The sequence below is a fragment of the Scyliorhinus torazame genome, chromosome 17, assembly GCF_047496885.1.
Source record: "Scyliorhinus torazame isolate Kashiwa2021f chromosome 17, sScyTor2.1, whole genome shotgun sequence".
NCBI classification, from domain to species: domain Eukaryota; kingdom Metazoa; phylum Chordata; class Chondrichthyes; order Carcharhiniformes; family Scyliorhinidae; genus Scyliorhinus; species Scyliorhinus torazame.
Window position 1 is genome coordinate 64,217,470 of NC_092723.1, and position 19,795 is coordinate 64,237,264.

The window sequence follows — 19,795 nt, forward strand, 5'->3', positions numbered from 1 at the left end:
TTAGGTGGGTGAAGACTCTGGATCTTTTCACCGGGCCATTGAGTCCCCTTACATTCCAGGTAACAATCCTGGTGGAGGGTTTTCGACCCCCCTGTCCTGCGGGATCACTCATACTTACCTGGTGAACACGTCCCTGCACTCTGGGGTTTCCCTTCGTTAGGGGGCCGTCCAAAATGGCCATGGTCGCCGCTCTCACCATGAGGTTGGGCCCCAGGACTCCGGGGTTTCCTTTTGTCCAGGGGGCACTCAACATGGGTGCCAGCTATGTGTATGCCACGTGGCTGCGCCCCTGGACTACAGGGTCTCCCTTCGCCTTGAAGCCCTTCCGAGTGGCTGTTTGTGGTGCCATCTTGGTTCCTCGCCATGCTCCATGCCCGCCGAGGCCTGTGTTCGTGCTGCTTATTTACCTCACCCTTCTCTTTGCTTCTCTTGTGTTCTGCGCTCTCCCCCGACTCTTCCCCCCCCATAGTCCCTGTCCCTCTGACCCCCCCCCCTGTGTTCTTCTCCCCCTTCTGCCCTGACCCCCACTCTCTTTGTGCCAGGTGCTCCCTCTCCCCTGAGAGGCACGCCGCAGCCCTCCTTTCTTCCTGCCCTCCCGTGCTGGCCCTCCTCGCTAGTACGGTGGCCCCCCTCCCAATCTTTAGACACTTGACCATAATGCAAATCCTTTGTTGAGTTGTCGGACCAGTTATCTTACAGGAATTAGAGTACATCTAAAAGCAAAGGCTTTCCAATGTATTATTGAAATGGATAGAACATTAATGGTTTCAATTTCTTATGTGCTCTTGTAGCCATTCTTTCTGCTGGGGCCGGGGGAGGTGCAGTGTAAGGGGAAGCGGGATACTATCTAAATTAGAGAGCCAACAGGTACAGAAATATTAACAATGGAAGTAATTTGTGTAGTAGAATTCTTCTATACTGTGCTTGCGGTAAGAAAAGCATTGGCAGACTCGCTGGAATATATTCAAACGTTTATTTGTCCTCTTTTCACTAGCTGCCTGCTGCTACTGGAGTACATGATTGTACAGCAGAGTCAGTATGAACTCAAACAACACATTGAAATACTGAGTGTTTTGAAACACAAGCTAACAGAGTCAGACATACATTTCAGCAAAATGAATACAGGGTCATTCACACAATCAGTGAATCATAGAATCCATACAGTGTAGAAGGAGACCATTCGGCCCATCGAATCTGCGCCGACCATTCAAAAGAGCACTCTACCCCACCCTATCCTTGTAACCCCACCTAACTTGCACATCCCTAGACACGAAGGGGCAATTTAACATGGCCAATCCACCTCACCTGCACATCTTTGGACTGTGGGAGGAAACCGGAACACCCGGAAGAAACCCACGCAGACACGGGGAGAACATACAAATACCACACAGACAGTGACACAAGGCCGGAATTGAACCTGGGTCCCTGGCACTGTGAGACAGCAGTGCTAACCACTGGACCACTGCGTCGGCTCCTTCTGCACTGTCAAGATTCTATGAAGCTGTTTCAATGATCCAAAAACTTCCTTCACTAACTTCTCATCTGATTAACTTTCATCTCCGCAAACTCTATGGGTTCACATTCAATCTGAAGATAAATGAAAATCAACTGACTTTATGATGGTGTTTCTGAATGTTGCATTTCTAAGAGCTGAATATATTCAACTGCCAGAGTGAACTGTGCTTCAGATACAAAAAGGTAAATATGAATGTGGAACGTCATTATTGCTGGAGGAGATAGACTGCAAATTTCTGAAGAATCCAATTGTGTTTACCAGCTCAATAAACATCTCTGATAACTATGCTGATGGAGCTGCTGCCTTTTGCATTCATTGTGGCTCCAATAACGACATTCCCACCACGAACAGATAGTTCTCCCGTTCCTGAGTTCAATGTTAGTTTAGCAAAGAATTCTGACGGTGCAAGTTCGTAATACATCTTGTAGTACAGATTTTCATCTGTTGCTTCAGGTACAACAGGGGCATATAAGGCACAGATCATGGAGTACAAGTTGTAATCGTAGGGATTGGAGAACAGCAGCGAGAATTGGTCACGGCCGAATGTGTAGGTGAGCACCCCAACACTGCCGCGAGCTGTTCCTGCAGTCCTAACAAACAGAGCCTCTCCTCTCCGCCCAGGGTTGATCAAGGGTGTAGGTAAAGTGAATACATAACCGCTGAAAATATAAGTCCTATAAAAAAATACATGTAAACTATTAAAGAAAGATTTATCCAATGTTCCCTGAAATCATACCCTTGGATTTCTAGTCCACCGAGGATTCATCTCTAAAGAAAGCCTGACTAGAACATCAACAGTACATTGAAAATAACCAAAACTACCAATAAAAATTGTGTTATTCCTTGTGTCTGAATAAAGCTCGTAGTCTTACAGTTGAAGTAGATGCTTTATTTGTATGAGTGTGTTCTCTCTTCAGCGCTTATACTATGTTATATCTGAGCTGTCTGTCTGTGTCCTGCTCACCAGCTGCCGTTCCTGTGGAGAGTGCCCTGACTTCCTGTCTGTCTGTATTTATACATCTCCCGTGCTCCCTCTAGTGATTGCTTAGTTGTAGTGCATCTACATTGACCCCTGATATATATATACACAGATATGCAGATCACTACATCCCCCTTTTTTCTTTTACATATTCTCTGTACAGTGTTAAAGAAAATTGTACAAAACAGTTAGATTAATTATGATAAGTATATCTGTACAAGTGGTGATGATATTGGTTATTATACAAAGCCAATTAATATTTATGAGTCCAATCTTAATTTAAAAATTTATGAGTCCAAACTTTATGAATTTGTTCGGTTGAGTTTTTTTTTCTGTTCTTGACATGGTGATATTGATATTGTAACTTCTTTGGGAATGTCATCAGCGTTCTTGTGTTTTGAGTAACCAACAAGTCATCACGAGGTGTTTGAATGGTCGAACCACTGATGTTGACTGACGTGGACTTTTTTCTGTGCTTGTGGTATCGATTTAGTGTGTCATCTGCCTTGAAAGCTGGTGTGCTTGTTTGTTCTGGAGAAAATGTGAATTTGTGAGATTCTATGTCATGCCATGGTATGTTTGTACTCTTGTCATTGTTTTTGAGTGTAATGTTGCATTGTCCTTCATGTGCAGAGTTGTACCATGTTGTACAGGTCATTGTTTTTGTTTCTGTCTTTGTTGTTTTTGTTGTTGTTCTTATTGTTGTTTTGTCATGCTTGTTGTTGTTGTTCTTGTTGTTTTTGTTATGCTTGTTGTTGTTGTTTTTGTTCTTGTTGTGCTTCTTGTTGTTTTTGTTGTTGCTGTTGTTGTTCTTGTTTCTGTTGTGCTTCTTGTGGTTTTAATTGTTCTTGTTGCACTCAATGACTGCTCCATGTGGATAATTTGAGTCATTCTCCAAGTTATTGGTGTCAGTGTCCTCTGTGATATCTGCTGTTTCATTGAGCGTTTCTTCTTGAGGATTGTGAGAATGATCTGATGATGCATTGGTCTTGGTGACATCAGTCATTTGTGGTGGATTTGATTCCTCTTCTTTGCTTCCTTGGTGCTCCTCTTCTGGAGTCAAAATCTTCATTTTCTTGTGGGTAGTTTAGAGTGGATGAGGTTTCAATTGACGTGGTCTCACTGGACTCATGAGTAGCTCTACTCTGATTGTTGAGTGCTTCTGTACAGACAAGCTGAGATCTGTCAGTCTTGCTGTGATCCTGCACATCCTGTATGTCGATTGTGATCACATTGTCACGGTTTTCGCATACAGTGGGTCGACTTACATTGACTTCTTGTAGATTGTGAGCTTGTTAGACTTTCATAGTCTGCTTCTGGTTGCTCAGATACGGTGGGTAGGCCTTCATGGTCTTGTTCATGCATGGCGTTTGCTATGGAGTCTTTAATTTCTTCCATTTTGGAATCTGTCAATGAGCTCTCTGTGGAGGCTTGCGTCGCACTCTTTGTGGAGTTGTGCAGTGTTCTCTCTGTGGAGTCGACCTGTGCTCTCTCAATGGAGTCGGTCAGTACTCGCTGTGTGGCGTTGTGTTCTTCTTGGGTATTTGACAGGTTGCTGTCATCCAATGTATCAATGGTCTGCAATTGCATCATGGTATTGGATTCATCTACCATGAGTACAGTCGTGTTGAGCTTTGCAACCGTGTTGCTGATGCTATGATCAGCATATCCGAATAACTCAGCCATGTCTGAGTAGTATTTTTAGATAAACAAATCATCTCTTTTTGTTTCAGAGTTGTTATCGTTCTCTTCATGTTCAATGAACAAATCATCTTCTTTGGTTTCGGATTTGTCATTGTGCTCTTCACTTTAGGTGGTGCAAACTGCTTGTTCCAGGGTGCTGCGAATGTTATTTTCAACTGCTGGTAGAAGTTCAGGCATTGTTCTGCCTTTTGAGGTTAAATTTGTTGGTTTTGTGTCTTTAAACGTCTTGTTTGTGATTTTCGGGCATTTCCCCTTTAAGTGGGCGTGGCCTGAGTCATTTGATGTCGTGACGCTCATGACATAAAGCATAGGAATCGATTGAGCATGCGCAAATCGATTTTCCTTTACTGTGCGCTTTTTTGTAAACTGCGCAAATGATCTGCGGCAAAAACGTCTTTTTTCAATGTGGCGTATGCGCAGAACGGTCATCGCGCAAAAGGCTGATTTCAACTGTGCATGCGTGGCTGCGGTTTCCTGCGCATGCGCAGAACCTGATTTGCGTTGTTTGTTCCCCGGGCTGTTTAAAATGTGCTCAGACGCCATTTTTACTGCTTTAGACCCATGGAAAAGAACTTTAACTGCGTTTTTTCTAGGTAAGCACTTAAAGTTATCTTCTTCTTGCAATCTGCACTTTTCAATCACGATTTCCAGCGTTAAACCTTTCTGTTCTGGTAATGATTGGTTGAGTTTCGCATCACTCATTCCCTGTGCAATTTGGTCTCCAAGCATTGTATGTCTTAAAGCAACATTGTTACTGGTGTTACAGTAATCTTCAAATGTTTTCAGTATTATTTCTAATTTGGTGTTGTCTTCACCTTTCAAGTATTTAAAGCCGTTATATATTTCTCTAGCTTCATTTCCTGCGAGGGGCAGTGCTATTTTCATATCTTCTGATGCTGCTTTCAAATCATTAGCTATGATATATATTTCGAACATTTGTTTAAAACTTTTCCATCTATGACTTAAATTACCAGTTGTGTTCAGCTGTGGTGGAGTTCCAACGAGTTTCATTGAATCAGCAAAGTCTTCCCACGTCGAATGTCCGGTACGAATTTTCTTGTCATTTCGATGTTTCTGTGTCTGCATCTTGTGCAATCTTATAGTAAGCGTTCTGAAGTCTCCTGGTACTATGTGTTATTCCTTGTGTCTGAATAAAGCTCGTAGTCTTACAGTTGAAGTAGATGCTTTATTTGTATGAGTTTGTTCTCTCTTCAGGACTTATACTATGTTACATCTGAGCTGCCTGTCGGTGTCCTGCTCACCAGCAGTTCCTGTGAAGTGTGCCCTGACTTCCTGTCTGTCTGTATTTATACATCTCCCATGCTCCCTCTAGTGATTGCTTAGTTGTAGTGCATCTACATTGACCCCTGATATATATATACACAGATCACTACAAAACTACCTACCATCCGTGAGAAAGGCGTGCGAGTTCAAAATCCAAAGAGAACCGAAAAACGCGATTGGGATTTGTGATTTTTACCCCCCACCCACTCCCCTCCCCCAGACTGCAAGGGAAGAATGGGATTCTCAGGAATGGCTTGCATCCCTGCCTCATTAAGGAATGAAGAACTTCTCACTTGGGGAAGCACAACTGAACTGGGAAGCCCACACTCAGGCAGCACTCTGAGGGTCAAGGGGTTAAGCTCTATTGAATTCTATTACACTTGCCTTGGAGATTTGTCTGTAAGGAATTAGTGTGTAGGGCTCTGAGATGGGAGAATGAGGGTCCCCTATGCATTTGTACTTGTCATGCTAATTGCAGGCTTCACTCTAATAATCTATGCTTTGTCTGCCATAAGAGGCAGTCATCTGCCTGAGATGTGAGTTCACCTTTCATTGAACTCCAATGCACATATAAGAGTTAACATTGCACAGGAAACACTGATGTGAACTCCATTGCAAGGCTTCACGGGGACGTCTGTCATCAATCACTCCATTACAGGTCATGATGAGTGGCAACTTTAAGGTGCCCCATTAGAATGCAGACACGGGTCCCACGCATCCACTGTCATCCAACGCAAGGATTGGGGAGAGGAGATGCGGTTGGGGAAATGGCAGGAGCAATGTGCCAGTGAGACTCCCTAGAGTCCGGTATGGTAATATGCCAGTGTTAGAGGTGTTCCGACACCCTAGGTTAGTGCGCAGTCAATTCCAGCCCCACAGACCCCAGAGTCCCAACACAAGTGAAGCAAACAATAATTTGAATATAGTTTATGAGATCTTTGGCCCTTGACTACTCTAATGACTTACAGACACCAGATTTGTAAGTGAAACACAACAGCTGTATATTTATAACAAAAATAGAGATAAGACTGCAATATTAATTATAGAATGATGGTCAGCTAATCTGCTACTTCCCCCTTTCAATAATAATCTTTTATTGTCACAAGTATGAAGTTAATGTGAAAAGCCCCCAGTCGCCACATTCCAGCGCCTGTTCAGGTGCACAGAGGGAGAATTCAGAATTCTCAGCTGGTACAGGAATTGAACACGCGCTGCTGGCCTTGTTCTGCATTACAAACTAGCCCACTGAGGTAAACTAGCCCTGGTAAACCTTTTACCATCTCACCCTCTACCCAAACACACACAAGACGGATACACGCACAGGAAGGAAAAGGGATAAAAGGAAAGGGATTGAGGGAGCTCCGGTGGTGGCCATAAGCTGAGCGGTCACATGAAAGGTGGCTCACGTCTAAGAACGTCGATTAAGGCCTTTTAACCCCTACAAATGGGCATCAAAAGTGTTGAAATTCCGCCAAACTAACCCCCCACCCCATCGATCGCACTGCAGACCAGGATGGGAAAGAATCAGCCGCCCAACCGAAAAGCCAGCAAAGACGAGGGGAGCAAACTCAGCCTCGGAACAAGGAAACACACGTGGAGGCACAGGACCAGCCAGGGTTGACCCTGCAGAGATCACAGCGCAGACTCCAGCACGATTGACCAAATGATGTGCTTCATCACCTCCAAAAAACATAGGAAGGAAATGAAAAATGACCTCTTGGCGGCCGTCAAGGTGGCAGTCAAGACTGTGAAGGCCCCCGTGAGGGAGGCAATGGACAAAAAGGAGCAGAGGCTAGAGGCCCAGAAGACGAGGTGAAGGCACCTCGAAAAAGCCGCTACGGACCAAGGGGACCGACTTGTGGCACGCGAGGCTGAGGTGGCAGGACTGGTCAGACACAGAAGGGGTTGAAAGACAAGGCCGGCGGCCAAGAAAACCGATCATGTCAACAAAACTTAAGAATTGTGGGGCTGCCGGAGAAAAGGGAGAAACCCCACAGAATACATTGCAGTAATGCCTCGGGAAACTGGCCGGCAAGAAGTGCTTCACCAGCCCCCCTGGGGTAGACCACGCCCACAGACCGCTTCAGCAGTGACCATGGGCTGGGGAAACACCATGGGCAATAATTGTGAAACTCCACAGGTATCAGGATAAAGAACGGATCCTGAGATGGGTGAAGAGCGCAAAAGACTGCAAGTGGGAAGAACATTCCACTCGCTTGTATCAGGACATTGGTGCAGACCTGGCCAAGCGTGGGTGGAATTCAACGGGGCCAAACCCACGCTGTACAAAAGTGGGGTGTGGTTTGGCATGCTCTATCCCGCCAAACTGTGGATCACGTGCCAGGGCAAAGAACTATACTGTGACATCACAGAGGAGGCCAACAGGTTTGTCCAGAAAAACGGACTGGAAAAACAATAGAGGGAAATCGCCTGAACACGGGCTGCAAGAAGTTGAGAAGGACAGGAGCGACCACTTGCAGGGATGTGGAATGGGGGTGAAGGGGTAGAGAGATGGACGGGGTTAAATTGGGGATGGGTAGGAGAGCCACTACGCTGGTGAATAGGCTGGTGTAAGGAGGTACAGAGAACAACAAGGCCACGGAACACCTCCTGGGAGGGAGGGATCGCCTGGCAGGAGGGGGGGAAAAACTGAATTTCAGGGGAAACAAAGGGCAAGAAGGGGGAATCAGGGGGGTGGTAGGGATGGGGGCAAAACCAAGGGGGGAGGAGGGCACTAGGAGGGGGAAGCACAAGGGTAGGTAGGTACAGGGGGAGAAGCAGAAGGGGTAGGGGGAGTGGGGAAGGTAGAGTGATCATTGCAAAAGGTCGCAAGTGGAGACGGCAAAAAAGAGGAAGTATTCGGCGGCCATCTTGATTGGCCGTGTGCAAGGGTATGCCTAGATGAACAGGGCCAGGCCCACAAGGTGAGTATGGTTGATCCCACAGGATGGAGAGGGTAGACCCCTCCCAGCTTGATAGTAACATGGAATGTGAGAGGCAGCAACGGGCCAGTGAAAATATCTATAGTCTTCGCCCATCTTATGAGTCTGAGTGAGGCTGTAGATTTCCTACAAGAGACACACCTAAGAGAGAGGGATCGAATGCGGGTAAGGAAGGGCTGGATGGGACAAACATTTCATGCATGTTTCGAAGGTAGGGCAAGGGGTATGGCTACACTAGTAAACAGGACAGTTTCATTCACGGCGATGAGCACTGTGATGGAACCGGGGGGGGACGATTTGTCATGGCCAGCGGGACCCTGGAGGGGGCCCGGGTAGTCTTGGTAAATATATACGCCCCAAACTAGGACGACACCGAGTTCGTCAAAAAAACAATAGCTGAAATCCCTGACCTAAACACCCACTAGCTCAACATGGCGGGGGGGGGGGGGGGGGGGGGGGGGGGTGACCTTAACTGTGTACAATACCTGAAAATGGGCAGATTCAACTCCAGGACAGGAACCATGTTGTGTGTGGACAAGGAATTAAATGCCTTCATGGAGCAGGTGAGGTGAGGGAGGGAGTGGGGGGCGGAAGACCTGTGGAGATTCAATCACCTGAGAGAAATAATTCTCCTTCTTCTCCCACGTGCACAAGGCCTACTCACGTCGACATCTTTGTCGTAGGGAAAGAGGTGCTTCCAGGCGTAACAAAGGCGGAATACTCCGCGATTGTAATCTCTGATCACGTGCCACACTACATTGATGTGAGGTTGGAGAAGGGCTGGGCCCAATGCCCCCCATAGAGGGGGGATGCAACTCTTCTCACCGATAAGGAATTCTGTACAACAGTATTCCAAACCATCGACGTAACCTGCAACCAGAATGGGGAGGTCTCACCCTCCACGTTCTGGGAGGCACTGAAGGCTGTGGTCAGGGGAGAAATCATAGCTTATGGGACCTTAGGGAGAGGAAAGAAAGGGCAGCCAAGTAGCAGCTGTTTGGTGGTACTCGACGGCCCTAACCGTGGAACTGCTGGCAGAGAGGAAAAAGCTGTATATGGAATTTGATCTGCTCTCCACGAGGAACGCAGTCCACAAACTCCGCCAGTCAAGGGGAGGCTTTCACAAACATGGACACAGGGCCAGCCGCATGCTGACACAGCAGCTAAGAAAGCAAGCTGCCGCAAAAGAAATGGCGCAAGTTAGGGACCAAAATGGTAGGATGGTGGAAGAACCAAATTAAGTAAACAAGGCCTTTGCAAACTGTTAACGAGGGCTATACACCTCTGAACCCCCGGAGGGGGACTTGCTGATGGAACAGTTCCTCACCAGAATGGATATGCCGGTGGGGGAGGACAGGAAACAAGGGCTGGAAGCACGGCTGGGGCTGGGTGAAAATGTGGAATGCATTAATTCCTTGTAGTTAGGGAAAGTGCCGGGACTGGACGGGTTCCCAGTAGACATTTACAAGGAATTTGCAATAGCGCTGGCCCTGCACTTGTGGGAGATGTGAAACGGGTCACTCTCGAAGGAGGCCTTGTCACCAATGCTGGCCCAAACCTGGATCTCACTGATCCCCAAAAAAGACAAAAACCGAACAGTGTGGATCGTACCAAACCATCTCTCTCTTAAACACTGATGCAAAGATTCTGATGATAGCACTGGCGAGGCGCCTGGAGAGCTGCCTGCCAGAAGTAATCGCAGAAGATCAGATCGGGTTTGTTAAGGGCAGACAGCTAACAGCGAACATGAGACACCTTCTGAAAATAATAATGACCCCATCCAGGGAGAAGGCACCAGAGATGATCATCTCCCTGGACGCTGAGAATGCCTTTGATTCAGTTGAATGGAGGTACCTCTTGGCGGTGCTTGAACAGTTTGGGTTTGGAGCAGGGTTCACCGCGTGGATGAAACTTCTGCACAGCTCACCCATGGCGAGCGTGCGGAAAACACCACCAGCTCCGAATACTTTCTACTGCATAGGGGAATGGTGCAGAGGTGCCCGCTGTACTCACTCCCATTCGATACTCACTCCTGTTCGCAATGGCAATCGAGCCACTGACCATTGCTCTTAGATCAACAGAGTGGTGGATGGGCAGTCGCAGACAGGGAGCACAGTGTTCCGCTCTATGCAGTTGACCTGCTCCTCTACTTATCAAACCGCGTAGCCAGCATGCGAAAGATAACAGAACTCCTTAGGGAGTTTGGTACCTTCTCGGGTTACAAACCCGACCTGGGGAAGAGCGAAGTCTTCCTGATGAAACCCCGAGAGGGAAGAGCGCATCAGGAAGAGGTACCATTTAAAGTGACCCAAGCTTAGGGCGGCACGGTAGCGCAGTGGTTAGCACTGCTGCTTCACAGCGCCAAGGACCCAAGTTTGATCCTGGCCCCGGGTCTCTGGTGGTGTGGAGTCTGCGTGGGTCTCACCCCCACAGCCCAAAATATATGCAGGGTAGGTGAGTTTGCCATGTTAAATTGCCCCTTAATTAAAAATAAATTTTTAAAAATAAAGTTACCAAACCAAGTTCAGGTACCTGGGGATACAAGTAGCCCACAACTGGACAAGGCTCGACAAGTGGAACCTCTCCAGCCTGGTGGAGGAGGTGAAGAGGGACCTGCAGAGATTGGATTCACTCCCTCCTTCGCTAGCGGGAAGTGTAAAAACAGTCAAAATAAACGTGCCGCCTAGGTTCCTCTTCGTATTCAGATCACTTCTAATCTTCATCCCCAAATCCTTCTTCACCTGGATTGACAAACTAATAAAAGCCTTTGTCTGGGTGGGGGGTGGGGGGGGGGGGATCCCTAGGATACGGAAAATCATCTTACAGCAAGGATGACATGTGGGAGGCCTGGTCCTCCCAAACCCTCCTAGTCAATCACTGGCCGGCAAATGCAGAGAGGATGACTGAGGGAACCGGAGACTGACTGGGTCCAATTGGAGGAAGACTCTTGCACAGGGACGTCTCTCCGAGTGCTGACTACCTGACCACTCCCGGCCCTCCCCCCCACACACACACACACACTCCAGGAGCCTGGTGGTAACAGCCACACTAAAAACCTGGAACCAGTTCAGGCTCCACTTTTAGCTTGTGGTATGTCTATAAAGGTCCCCATCTGCAACATCCATAGACGAACATCAGCGCAGATAGACGCCACGTTTGGGACGTAGAGGGAGGTTAGAGAGGCTTTGAGTGTAAAGGACATGTATGTGGACGGTACACTGGCGACCCTGGAGGCGCACTCAGAAGCTCCAACTCCCAAAAGCAAACGAGCTCAGATACCTGCAGTTGCGCAACTTTTTCCACCAGGAGTCAAAAACATTCCCCCAGCTACCCGAACACACACACTTTTGAACACAATGGTAGGGCTGGACTGAGTAGAGGAAGACAAGTGTGACAACATTTATGGACGACTTATGGAAAAGGTCAGGACCCCACTGGACGAGACCAGATGGAAATGTGGGGAGGCGATAGGCATGGAGATAGGGGAGGACTCTGAATTGAGGTGCTGTACAGGATCAACTCCACCTCCTCTTGCGCCAGGCTAAGCTAGTGCAGCTGAAGGTGGTGCATAGAGCACACCTTGCTGTGACACACATGAGCAGGTTCTTCCCCGGAAGTGCAGGATAAGTGTGAGTGGTGTCAGGGGGCCCAGCCAACCATACCCACATGTTCTGGTCCTGCCTCAGACTCAGGGGCGGCCTTTTTTGAGATCATGTCCATGGTTGTGGGGATCGAGAATGGAGCCGTGCCCATCTGTGATGTCCTTCGGGGAGTCAGAGCATCCATAGCTCTGGAAAGGGAAGGGAGTGAGTGCCCTGGCCTTCGCCTCACTGATCGACAGCAGACTTTTGCTGGGCTGGAAGTCAGCGGCACCACCCAGGGCCTCAGGGTGGCTCACAGACCTGGCTGAGTTCCTGAAACTAGAAAAAATAAGACTCTCTAACAGGGGTCAGAGGAAATATTCCACAACACATGGGAGAAGTTCACAAACCTCTTTTGAGGATCCGTTCACAACCAGCAACTAACTAGTGGGTGGGGAGGCAGATAGAAAGGGAGAGGACGGATAGCATGAGGTGGAGGGAGGGCATGGAGGGGAGGGCAAGGAGCACTGATGGGAGGAAAGAGAGCTGTAGATGAGAGATGGGGAGGAAGGCCATTAGCCGGAGGGAACTCGGACCCCTCCAACCCATGGAAAATCAGGAAGACGGACCATCCTAATGCCTTCGAGAACTCTGGGGTGACATGACTCCCTCCCCCCAGATCAAAACAAATGTAAATATGGATAAAGTTTAAAATTCTAGCATAGATTGTAAACACAAATGTAAATCGGAAATTGGTCATAAGAAAAGTGACGTTGTACAGAGATTTATGATGTGGCTGTTGCTTAGTTTCTTCATTTGTGAGTTTTGCCAGCAGCTCTGTTTCAGCAAGCGCCAGTCTGGATTTCCTTAAGATATTCTTTGTCTCCCTTCAAACTCAGTTCTCAGCCTGGGTTTTACTCTTGGGTTCCAGCCTTACGAAAATGTCCTCCAGCTTTACGGAGGAGAAAACAAGAGTCTCCAACTGGGTGTTTGAGAGCGGTTTACCCATTCAGGGAGAAAGTCTAAAGAGCCTCCTTCAGCTCTTAAGTTCAAAATGAAACTAAAACTGAGGATGAAACATTCCATAGAAAAAACTGTCCGATCAGCATGATCCATTGATAAGGCCCAGCAATTCGAAATAGTCCATTGGCCGACAGCCAAATCCATCAAGTTGTATCAGCACTGATGTCAGACCAAACAGCACATCCTGTTGGAGTTTCCTGTTTTCAACTTAAAGGTGAAGTTTGTCTTAAAGGAATAGGTGAATTTTGTCCATGTACAAAAACAGAAATAGCAGAACAGAAATTAAAAGGGAAATCATGGAACAGACAGGGATTAACGGGAGGATCCTTACAGAGGGGAGGGTGTGAGACTTAGTGGAGAGGCACTCATTAAGGGGGAAGTGCAAGGGTGGATGTCCACGGGGAGTAGAGGGGCAGGGTTTCTTCAGGAGCCCTTACTGTTCACTTTGGTGTTCTCTTTTCAGTGGATGATTCTGGAGAATCCTGGGCCTGTCGAGTTGGCGCTTCTACTACTTGTGATAGAGCAACAGCAGAGACAGAGACATGCTGCTGCACATGGCCAGGACCAGCATCCTGCTGAGGAGGAGGTTGCATCCATAGCTGTAGAGGGAGCAGCATCACAGAGGACACAGCCCCGTTTGAGACTGTACCAGCAAAGGGTATTCCAACGCCGGACTTCCTATCTACAGATATCGGAGCCAGAATGCCGGAGAACGCCATGCCTTAACTGGGGGAAGGTGGACCACCTTTGCCATGTCCTGCAAAAGCTGGCACCACATGAAATGGGAGGACACCCACTGCCCGTGGTCCTTAAAGTCACCGCCACTCTGAGCGGCTCCTTTCAGGCAGCATTGATGATCTATGTGGCATCTCTTACTCAGCCACACATAAATGCATTAGGAAGGTAACGGATGCCGTTTATGTGAGCTCCCACATGTAAATCAACTTGGACCGGCACCAGGAGAGCCAAGGCACTAGGGCCATGGGCTTCACCCACTTGCTTGGCATGCCCCAGGTGCACAGTGTAACAGGCTGCACCCCACGTGGCCCTGTGGTCTCCCCGACGGCATGCGCCGTCATTTACGAACCGCAAGGGATTCCACTTCGCCAACGTCCAGATTGTCTGTGATCACATGACGGGCATAGCGCATGTGTGTGCCCGTTTCTCAGGAGCGACCATGATAGTTGCATCTTGGTATGATCACAGATCCCGGCGTGTTTGAGGGAGAGCAGCGCCACGGGGGATGGCTCCTCGGGGACAAGGTGTACCCAATAAGGAGGTGGCTGATGATGCCAATGCATCAAAATGAAGCAGTGACTGACTACACTGAGGCTCATGCTTCAACGTGCATGCTGGTAGAGCAGGTGATTGGACACCTGACGATGAGATTCCGATGCCTGGGCCGGTCGGGGGATGACCTTGAATACAGCCCCCAGAGGGTGTTCCACATCATAGTGGCCTGCAGCACTCTTCACAACTTGGCACTGCAGAGGGGAGACCACCTGGTCCCGGGGGATATGGAGGAGCACCACATCTCCTTGGATGAGGAGAAGGTCGAGGAGGGCAGCGATCTGTGGAGGAGGAAGGACCTGGGCCTGCTTGGGCTGTTGGGCTAGTGACACCCTCATAGTCTCTCAGTTTGGGGATGAGCAGCACCGGGGATGAGGAAATCTCCTTCCATGGGGACAGGTATCTCAGCGTGAGTGTGGTGCCGGTGGTAGGTCTCCATGATGGGCAGGACGCTAAAAACCATTGGCCAGACTCGACAGGAGAACGATGATGACTTGCATTGAGGACAGAGCGATGCTCCTCTATTCCTCAATGATATGTCTGTTTCCTGCCTGACAGAGAGTTGAACATGTCCTGCCAATGAATGGGCTTATTATGGTGTTTAGAGACATGGGATGAGCTCTCATTTTCAACAACCCCTTTGAGGATAGGGATTCTGTTTTGTTCCTCCAACTAACCTCTCTGCACTTTGTCAACCCATGGCCTCCTCATCACTGGACTAGAGTGACTGCAATGAGAGGCCTGAGTGTTGATGACGGGGTGGGGGTGCCAGCAGTGGCGCATCTTTACTGAGCCATCAGTGTGGAAGGTGGAAGAGACAAAGCGTTGCCACTCTCACACTGCACAGGGACGAAGAGCCAAGTGGATGAGGAGTTTTGCGGAGAATGGTGCCATAATGACAGGGAGGAGGAACTGCTGGTGAATAAATATTTACATGTGCCCTTTTAGAGTGGTGACTTATTTTATTAATGCCTCTGCTCACCCATGTCCACTAGGTGTCATGATATGCATTAACAAGTGTATGTGTAAATATGTATAGCCTCTGACCAGTAGGTGTCAGGCAAGTAGTAGCAGATGACACTAGCCTAGGGGGAGTCTTGTGGAGAAACCATTGTGGTCAGTCCTGTTTTTATTAGTTCCAGTATTATAGCATTAGTTTTCTACCCACAGTTTATTATACTATAATAAAATTAACTGGTCTTGAACTAGATGTTCTTTAGTACGCCGAACATTACTCTAGGTGCCTATCATTTCTTACTCTTCCTCACCCTCCTACTATGTCTAGGTGTTTCTCCTGGATCCACAGGCGGCCTGCTGACCTCCACGCCCTGTTGCCTGTGATTAATTTGGCGGGTGTCCCTTGGAGGGCCTGGAACTTGAGGCTCCGGGCCTAGTTCGGGAACACGGGTGTTGCAATGCTATCCTCCTCGCTGTTCAGGGCTGGAGGTGTGTCGCTCGCAGGGAGAGGGAGGTCAGATCGGCTGGACACCCTCGGGGTCCCCTGGGTAAATGGCCCTGGGATCCTCTTCCCTTCAGGTGCCCGGAGACATCTGCGCTCCTTCATGGGATAGAGAGGTAGCTGGAGGGAGAACCAGAAATCGCCATCCTCGAAGACAGACACTCGTGGATTCCCACTAATGCTGCACCATGCAGTTGAAGCCCTGCACCATGGAACTCATGCCCTCAGCCATGGAGGTCACGAGCTGAGCCATGGAGCAGAGCTCTCCTGTCATGGATTGCATGTCCACTGCAGGAGCCACTCTCGCAGTGTTGGCTTTGTTGTGTCAGACTGACAGCGCCATCTCCTTGGCTCAGAAAATGATTGCACTCCTCCAGTTGGCAAGGGTGGATTTGTCATCCTTTCCTGATTCTTCCGACTCTGCTTTGGAGTTCCAGCATCTCTGGGATGACCGGACACAGGGAATGTCATAGACCTTGGGCTCAGCAGAGTCCTGGACTCCCGCATTCCTATCTCCTTTGATATCTGATTCTGGTGACCCTCTTCCTTATGTGTGTGAGTGTAGACAGTGAGTGTCGGCAGGGTATTCTAAACTGACTCGGCACATCCGGTCCCATCACAGTCACACTCCAGCGCAACCCCGCCACTAAGATGGGAATGACTTTAATTACAAAATCTCGGTTGGATATTGGAGAAGTTGATTCCCCAACTGGGTCTTCCAAACATGCAGTGGTGTCTTTCAGGAAGATTGGTCGGAAAATCGCAGGCGCCTCACATTTTCCTGGAATACATGGTCGCACCTTTGAATACTTACGCAGGCGTGGCAAAGAATTTGTTTTCCGTGTTGTTAGTGATTTCAACAAAAACACTTCTGTTAAATTCATCTGATAGTGCAGCCATTCTGTAAGATCAGGCAATAAGAGATTCATTCAACAGGACAAATTTGCAAATGCAAACACAGCTTTCGCAGTTAATAAGTAGTAAAGTTTCACTGACATTCTTAAGTTCCTATGGAAAGTTTACATGCTTAATCATAGAACTTACAGTACAGAAGCAGGCCATTCGGCCCATCGAGTCTCCACTGGCTCTTGGAAAGAGCACCCTACCCAAGCCCACACCCAGTGTGTTGTTTTTTGAAACGATAAAGTATATTTACTGTGGCATTTCTTAAAGGATGGTGAAAAGGTGAAAAATGAAACCATCTTGAAGTTGATGAGGTTTTTTTTCTTGGGGGGAGGTGTCATGAGAATGTCGCTTTCAGAAATGTTTGGCTGCTCATGTTACTGCAGTGATGTCAGAGTGTGGGTGGAGCTGAGCTCTGGTTCTGCTTTTTAGTTTCACTTTGAGAAAAGCTTGTGTTTGTCTGTCTTTTTAGTTTTGTTTTTCAGTGTGTTGCAGCTGAAGTCAGACAAAGCAGCTGTACTGTTGATCTCCCTGCCATGAAGGACTATCTCATATTCATTTGATGAATTCAGAAATTGGGGGCTCGAGGGGGATAAAAGTGTATCTATTGGATTGGCTTAGTGAACTTAAAGACATTGAGGGGTGAGCATGTTGTGGGTGCTTTTCAGGTGTGGTATTTTAGTTTAAGTGGGGAGTGTGTTGTGGACAATGGCTCTTTCAGAGGCTCTGAAGTTATTTGGGGTGGAGACAGTCACACGCAGTACCTTACAGACAGAGACAAAAAGCAGATTGATAGATTTGGCAAAAACATTGCAGTTAATATTACCTGACAAAATGCGAAAAGATGAGGTCATTATGGCGGTGGCTAAGCATTTAAAGTTGCCTGAGATACAGTCTGACTCATTCGAAATGGCAAAGATCCAGTTGCAGATTAAGCAACTTGAACATGAAAAAAAATTAAAGCAGCTTGAATATGCAATGAGAGAAAAAAAAGAGAGAGGGAGATCAGATCGGGGGGAAAAAAAGGAGAGAGAAGAAAGAAACAAAGAAAGGATAGCCCTAGCAGAACAAAAAGAGATAGAGAGGAAAGGGAAAAAGAGAGTTTGAACTTCAGAAAATGGCTAAGAAACATGACAGTCAGTTAAAATTGGCAGATGTAAAGGGAAACGTACAGTTGGATGATAGTGATGAGGATAGTGAGAAAGAGCGTCAAAGTCGCAGGCTTGGCGGGGATCTATTTAAATATGTCCAAGCATTGCCAAGGTTTGACGAGAAGGAAGTGGAAGCCTTTTTCATTTCATTTGAGAAGGTAGCTAAACAAATGAAATGGCCACAGGACATGTGGGTATCACTGATTCAAACAAAGCTGACAGATAGACCTAGTGAAGTGTTCGCATCACTACCGGAGGAGGTATCTGAGACGTATGAGGAGGTGAAAAAATCTATCTTGGGTGCATATGAACTACTGCCTGAAGCCTACAAAGGTTTAGAAATTTAAGGAAAGAAGTTGGTCAAACATACATGGAGTTTGAAAGGCTCAAACAGAGTAATTTTGACAGGTGGATAAGGGCTTTGAAAATAGACCAAACGTATGAAGCTCTCAGAGAAATTATACTTTTGGAGGAGTTTAAAAATTCAATTCCTGATGTAGTGAGAACTTGTGTGGAAGAGCAGAGGGTTAAAACTGTGAGATTAGCAGCAGAAATGGCAGATGATTGTGAATTAGTTCATAAATCAAAGCTTGGTTTCTGACATCAGTTTCAGCCTGTGAGGGATAGAAACTGGGGACATGAGAAATACTCAAGTGGTAAAAGTAAAGGTGATCTGATGGGAGATAATACGGAGAGTGTACCTCAGATTTTTTAAAACATCCAGGAGGGTGGAAAAGAAATGAAAATTTTCAGATGTTTTCACTGTAATAAACTAGGCCATGTAAAGTCACAGTGTTGGTGGTTGAAGAAAAGCACTGGGAAGGCTGATGTGGTAAAACAGGATAAGACAGTGGGGTTTGTTAAAGTGGTAAAGGAAAACCCAAGTGAAGCGAAGGAGGTGCAAAAGATTGTACAGCCTGATCAAGAGGTGATTGATAAGAAGGTGCCAGATCTCTTTAAAGAATTTACTTGTGTGGGTAAAGTTTACTCATGTGTATCAGGAGGAGCAGGTAAATAAGTCACAATTTTAAGAGATACAGGAGCTAGTCAATCTTTAATGGTAAGAGATGAGGAGTTATGTAGTTTGGGAAGAATGTTGCCAGAAAAGGTGGTAATATGTGGAATTCAGGGTGAGAGAAGTAGTGTTCCATTATATAAGGTAAGGTTGGAAAGTCCAGTAAACAGTGGTGAAGTGGTGGTAGGAGTAATAGAGAAACTATCTTGTTCAGGAATACAGTTTATCTTGGGTAATGATATAGCTGGATCGCATGTGGGAGTGATGACTACTGTGGTTGATAAGCTAGTGGAAAATCAGACAACTGAAGTGTTGAAGGACGAATATCCTGGGATTTTCCGGATTGTGTAGTAACAAGGTTGCAAAGTCACAGGTTAAGACAAGAGGAGAAATCAAAGAGCAAAGATGAAGTGGAAGTGCAATTATCAGAAACGATTTTTGATCAGATGGTTGAAAAAGAACAACAACAGGTGGAGGATGAGGCGGATATTTTTAGTTCAGGAAAATTGGCAGAGTTACAACAAAAAGAGAGAAATAAACAGATGCATCAGAAAGCATACACGGAAGAGGAATCTGAGTGTATACCAGAGTGTTATTACCGTAAAAGTAATGTCTAGATGAGAAAATGGAGACCTTTACAAATGCAGGCGGATGAAAAGTAGGCAGAAGTTCATCAAGTAGTATTGCCGGTACGGTATAGAAAGGAGGTGTTGCGAGTTGCACATGAGGTACCAGTGGAAGGTCATTTGGGAATAAGGAAAACTCAAGCTAAAATCCAAACACATTTTTATTGGCCTGGACTACATAAAGGTGTAGTTGCATTTTGTCAATCATGTCACACATGTCAAGTGATAGGGAAGCCTCAAGCAGTGATAAAACCAGCGCCCTTAATACCCATTCCAGCATTTGAGGAACCTTTTACGAGGGTCCTAATTGATTGCGTAGGAC

At 47.1% G+C, this 19,795-nt stretch overlaps 1 protein-coding gene across 2 annotated transcripts in view; it reads right to left on the minus strand.

Annotated features, from left to right (window-relative positions):
- Positions 1-959: 959 nt before the first annotated feature.
- Positions 960-19,795, minus strand: part of LOC140393914 (uncharacterized) — a 30,768-nt gene continuing 11,932 nt past the window's right edge. For both annotated transcript variants that reach the window (XM_072480543.1, XM_072480542.1), the window contains 2 exons: positions 16,593-16,679; positions 960-2,190 (listed from right to left, as the gene is read on the minus strand). In XM_072480543.1, coding sequence (XP_072336644.1) covers positions 1,779-2,190; positions 16,593-16,678 — 498 coding nt within the window. In that variant the 5' untranslated portion in view covers position 16,679 and the 3' untranslated portion in view covers positions 960-1,778. The remainder of the gene's footprint in view (positions 2,191-16,592; positions 16,680-19,795) is intronic.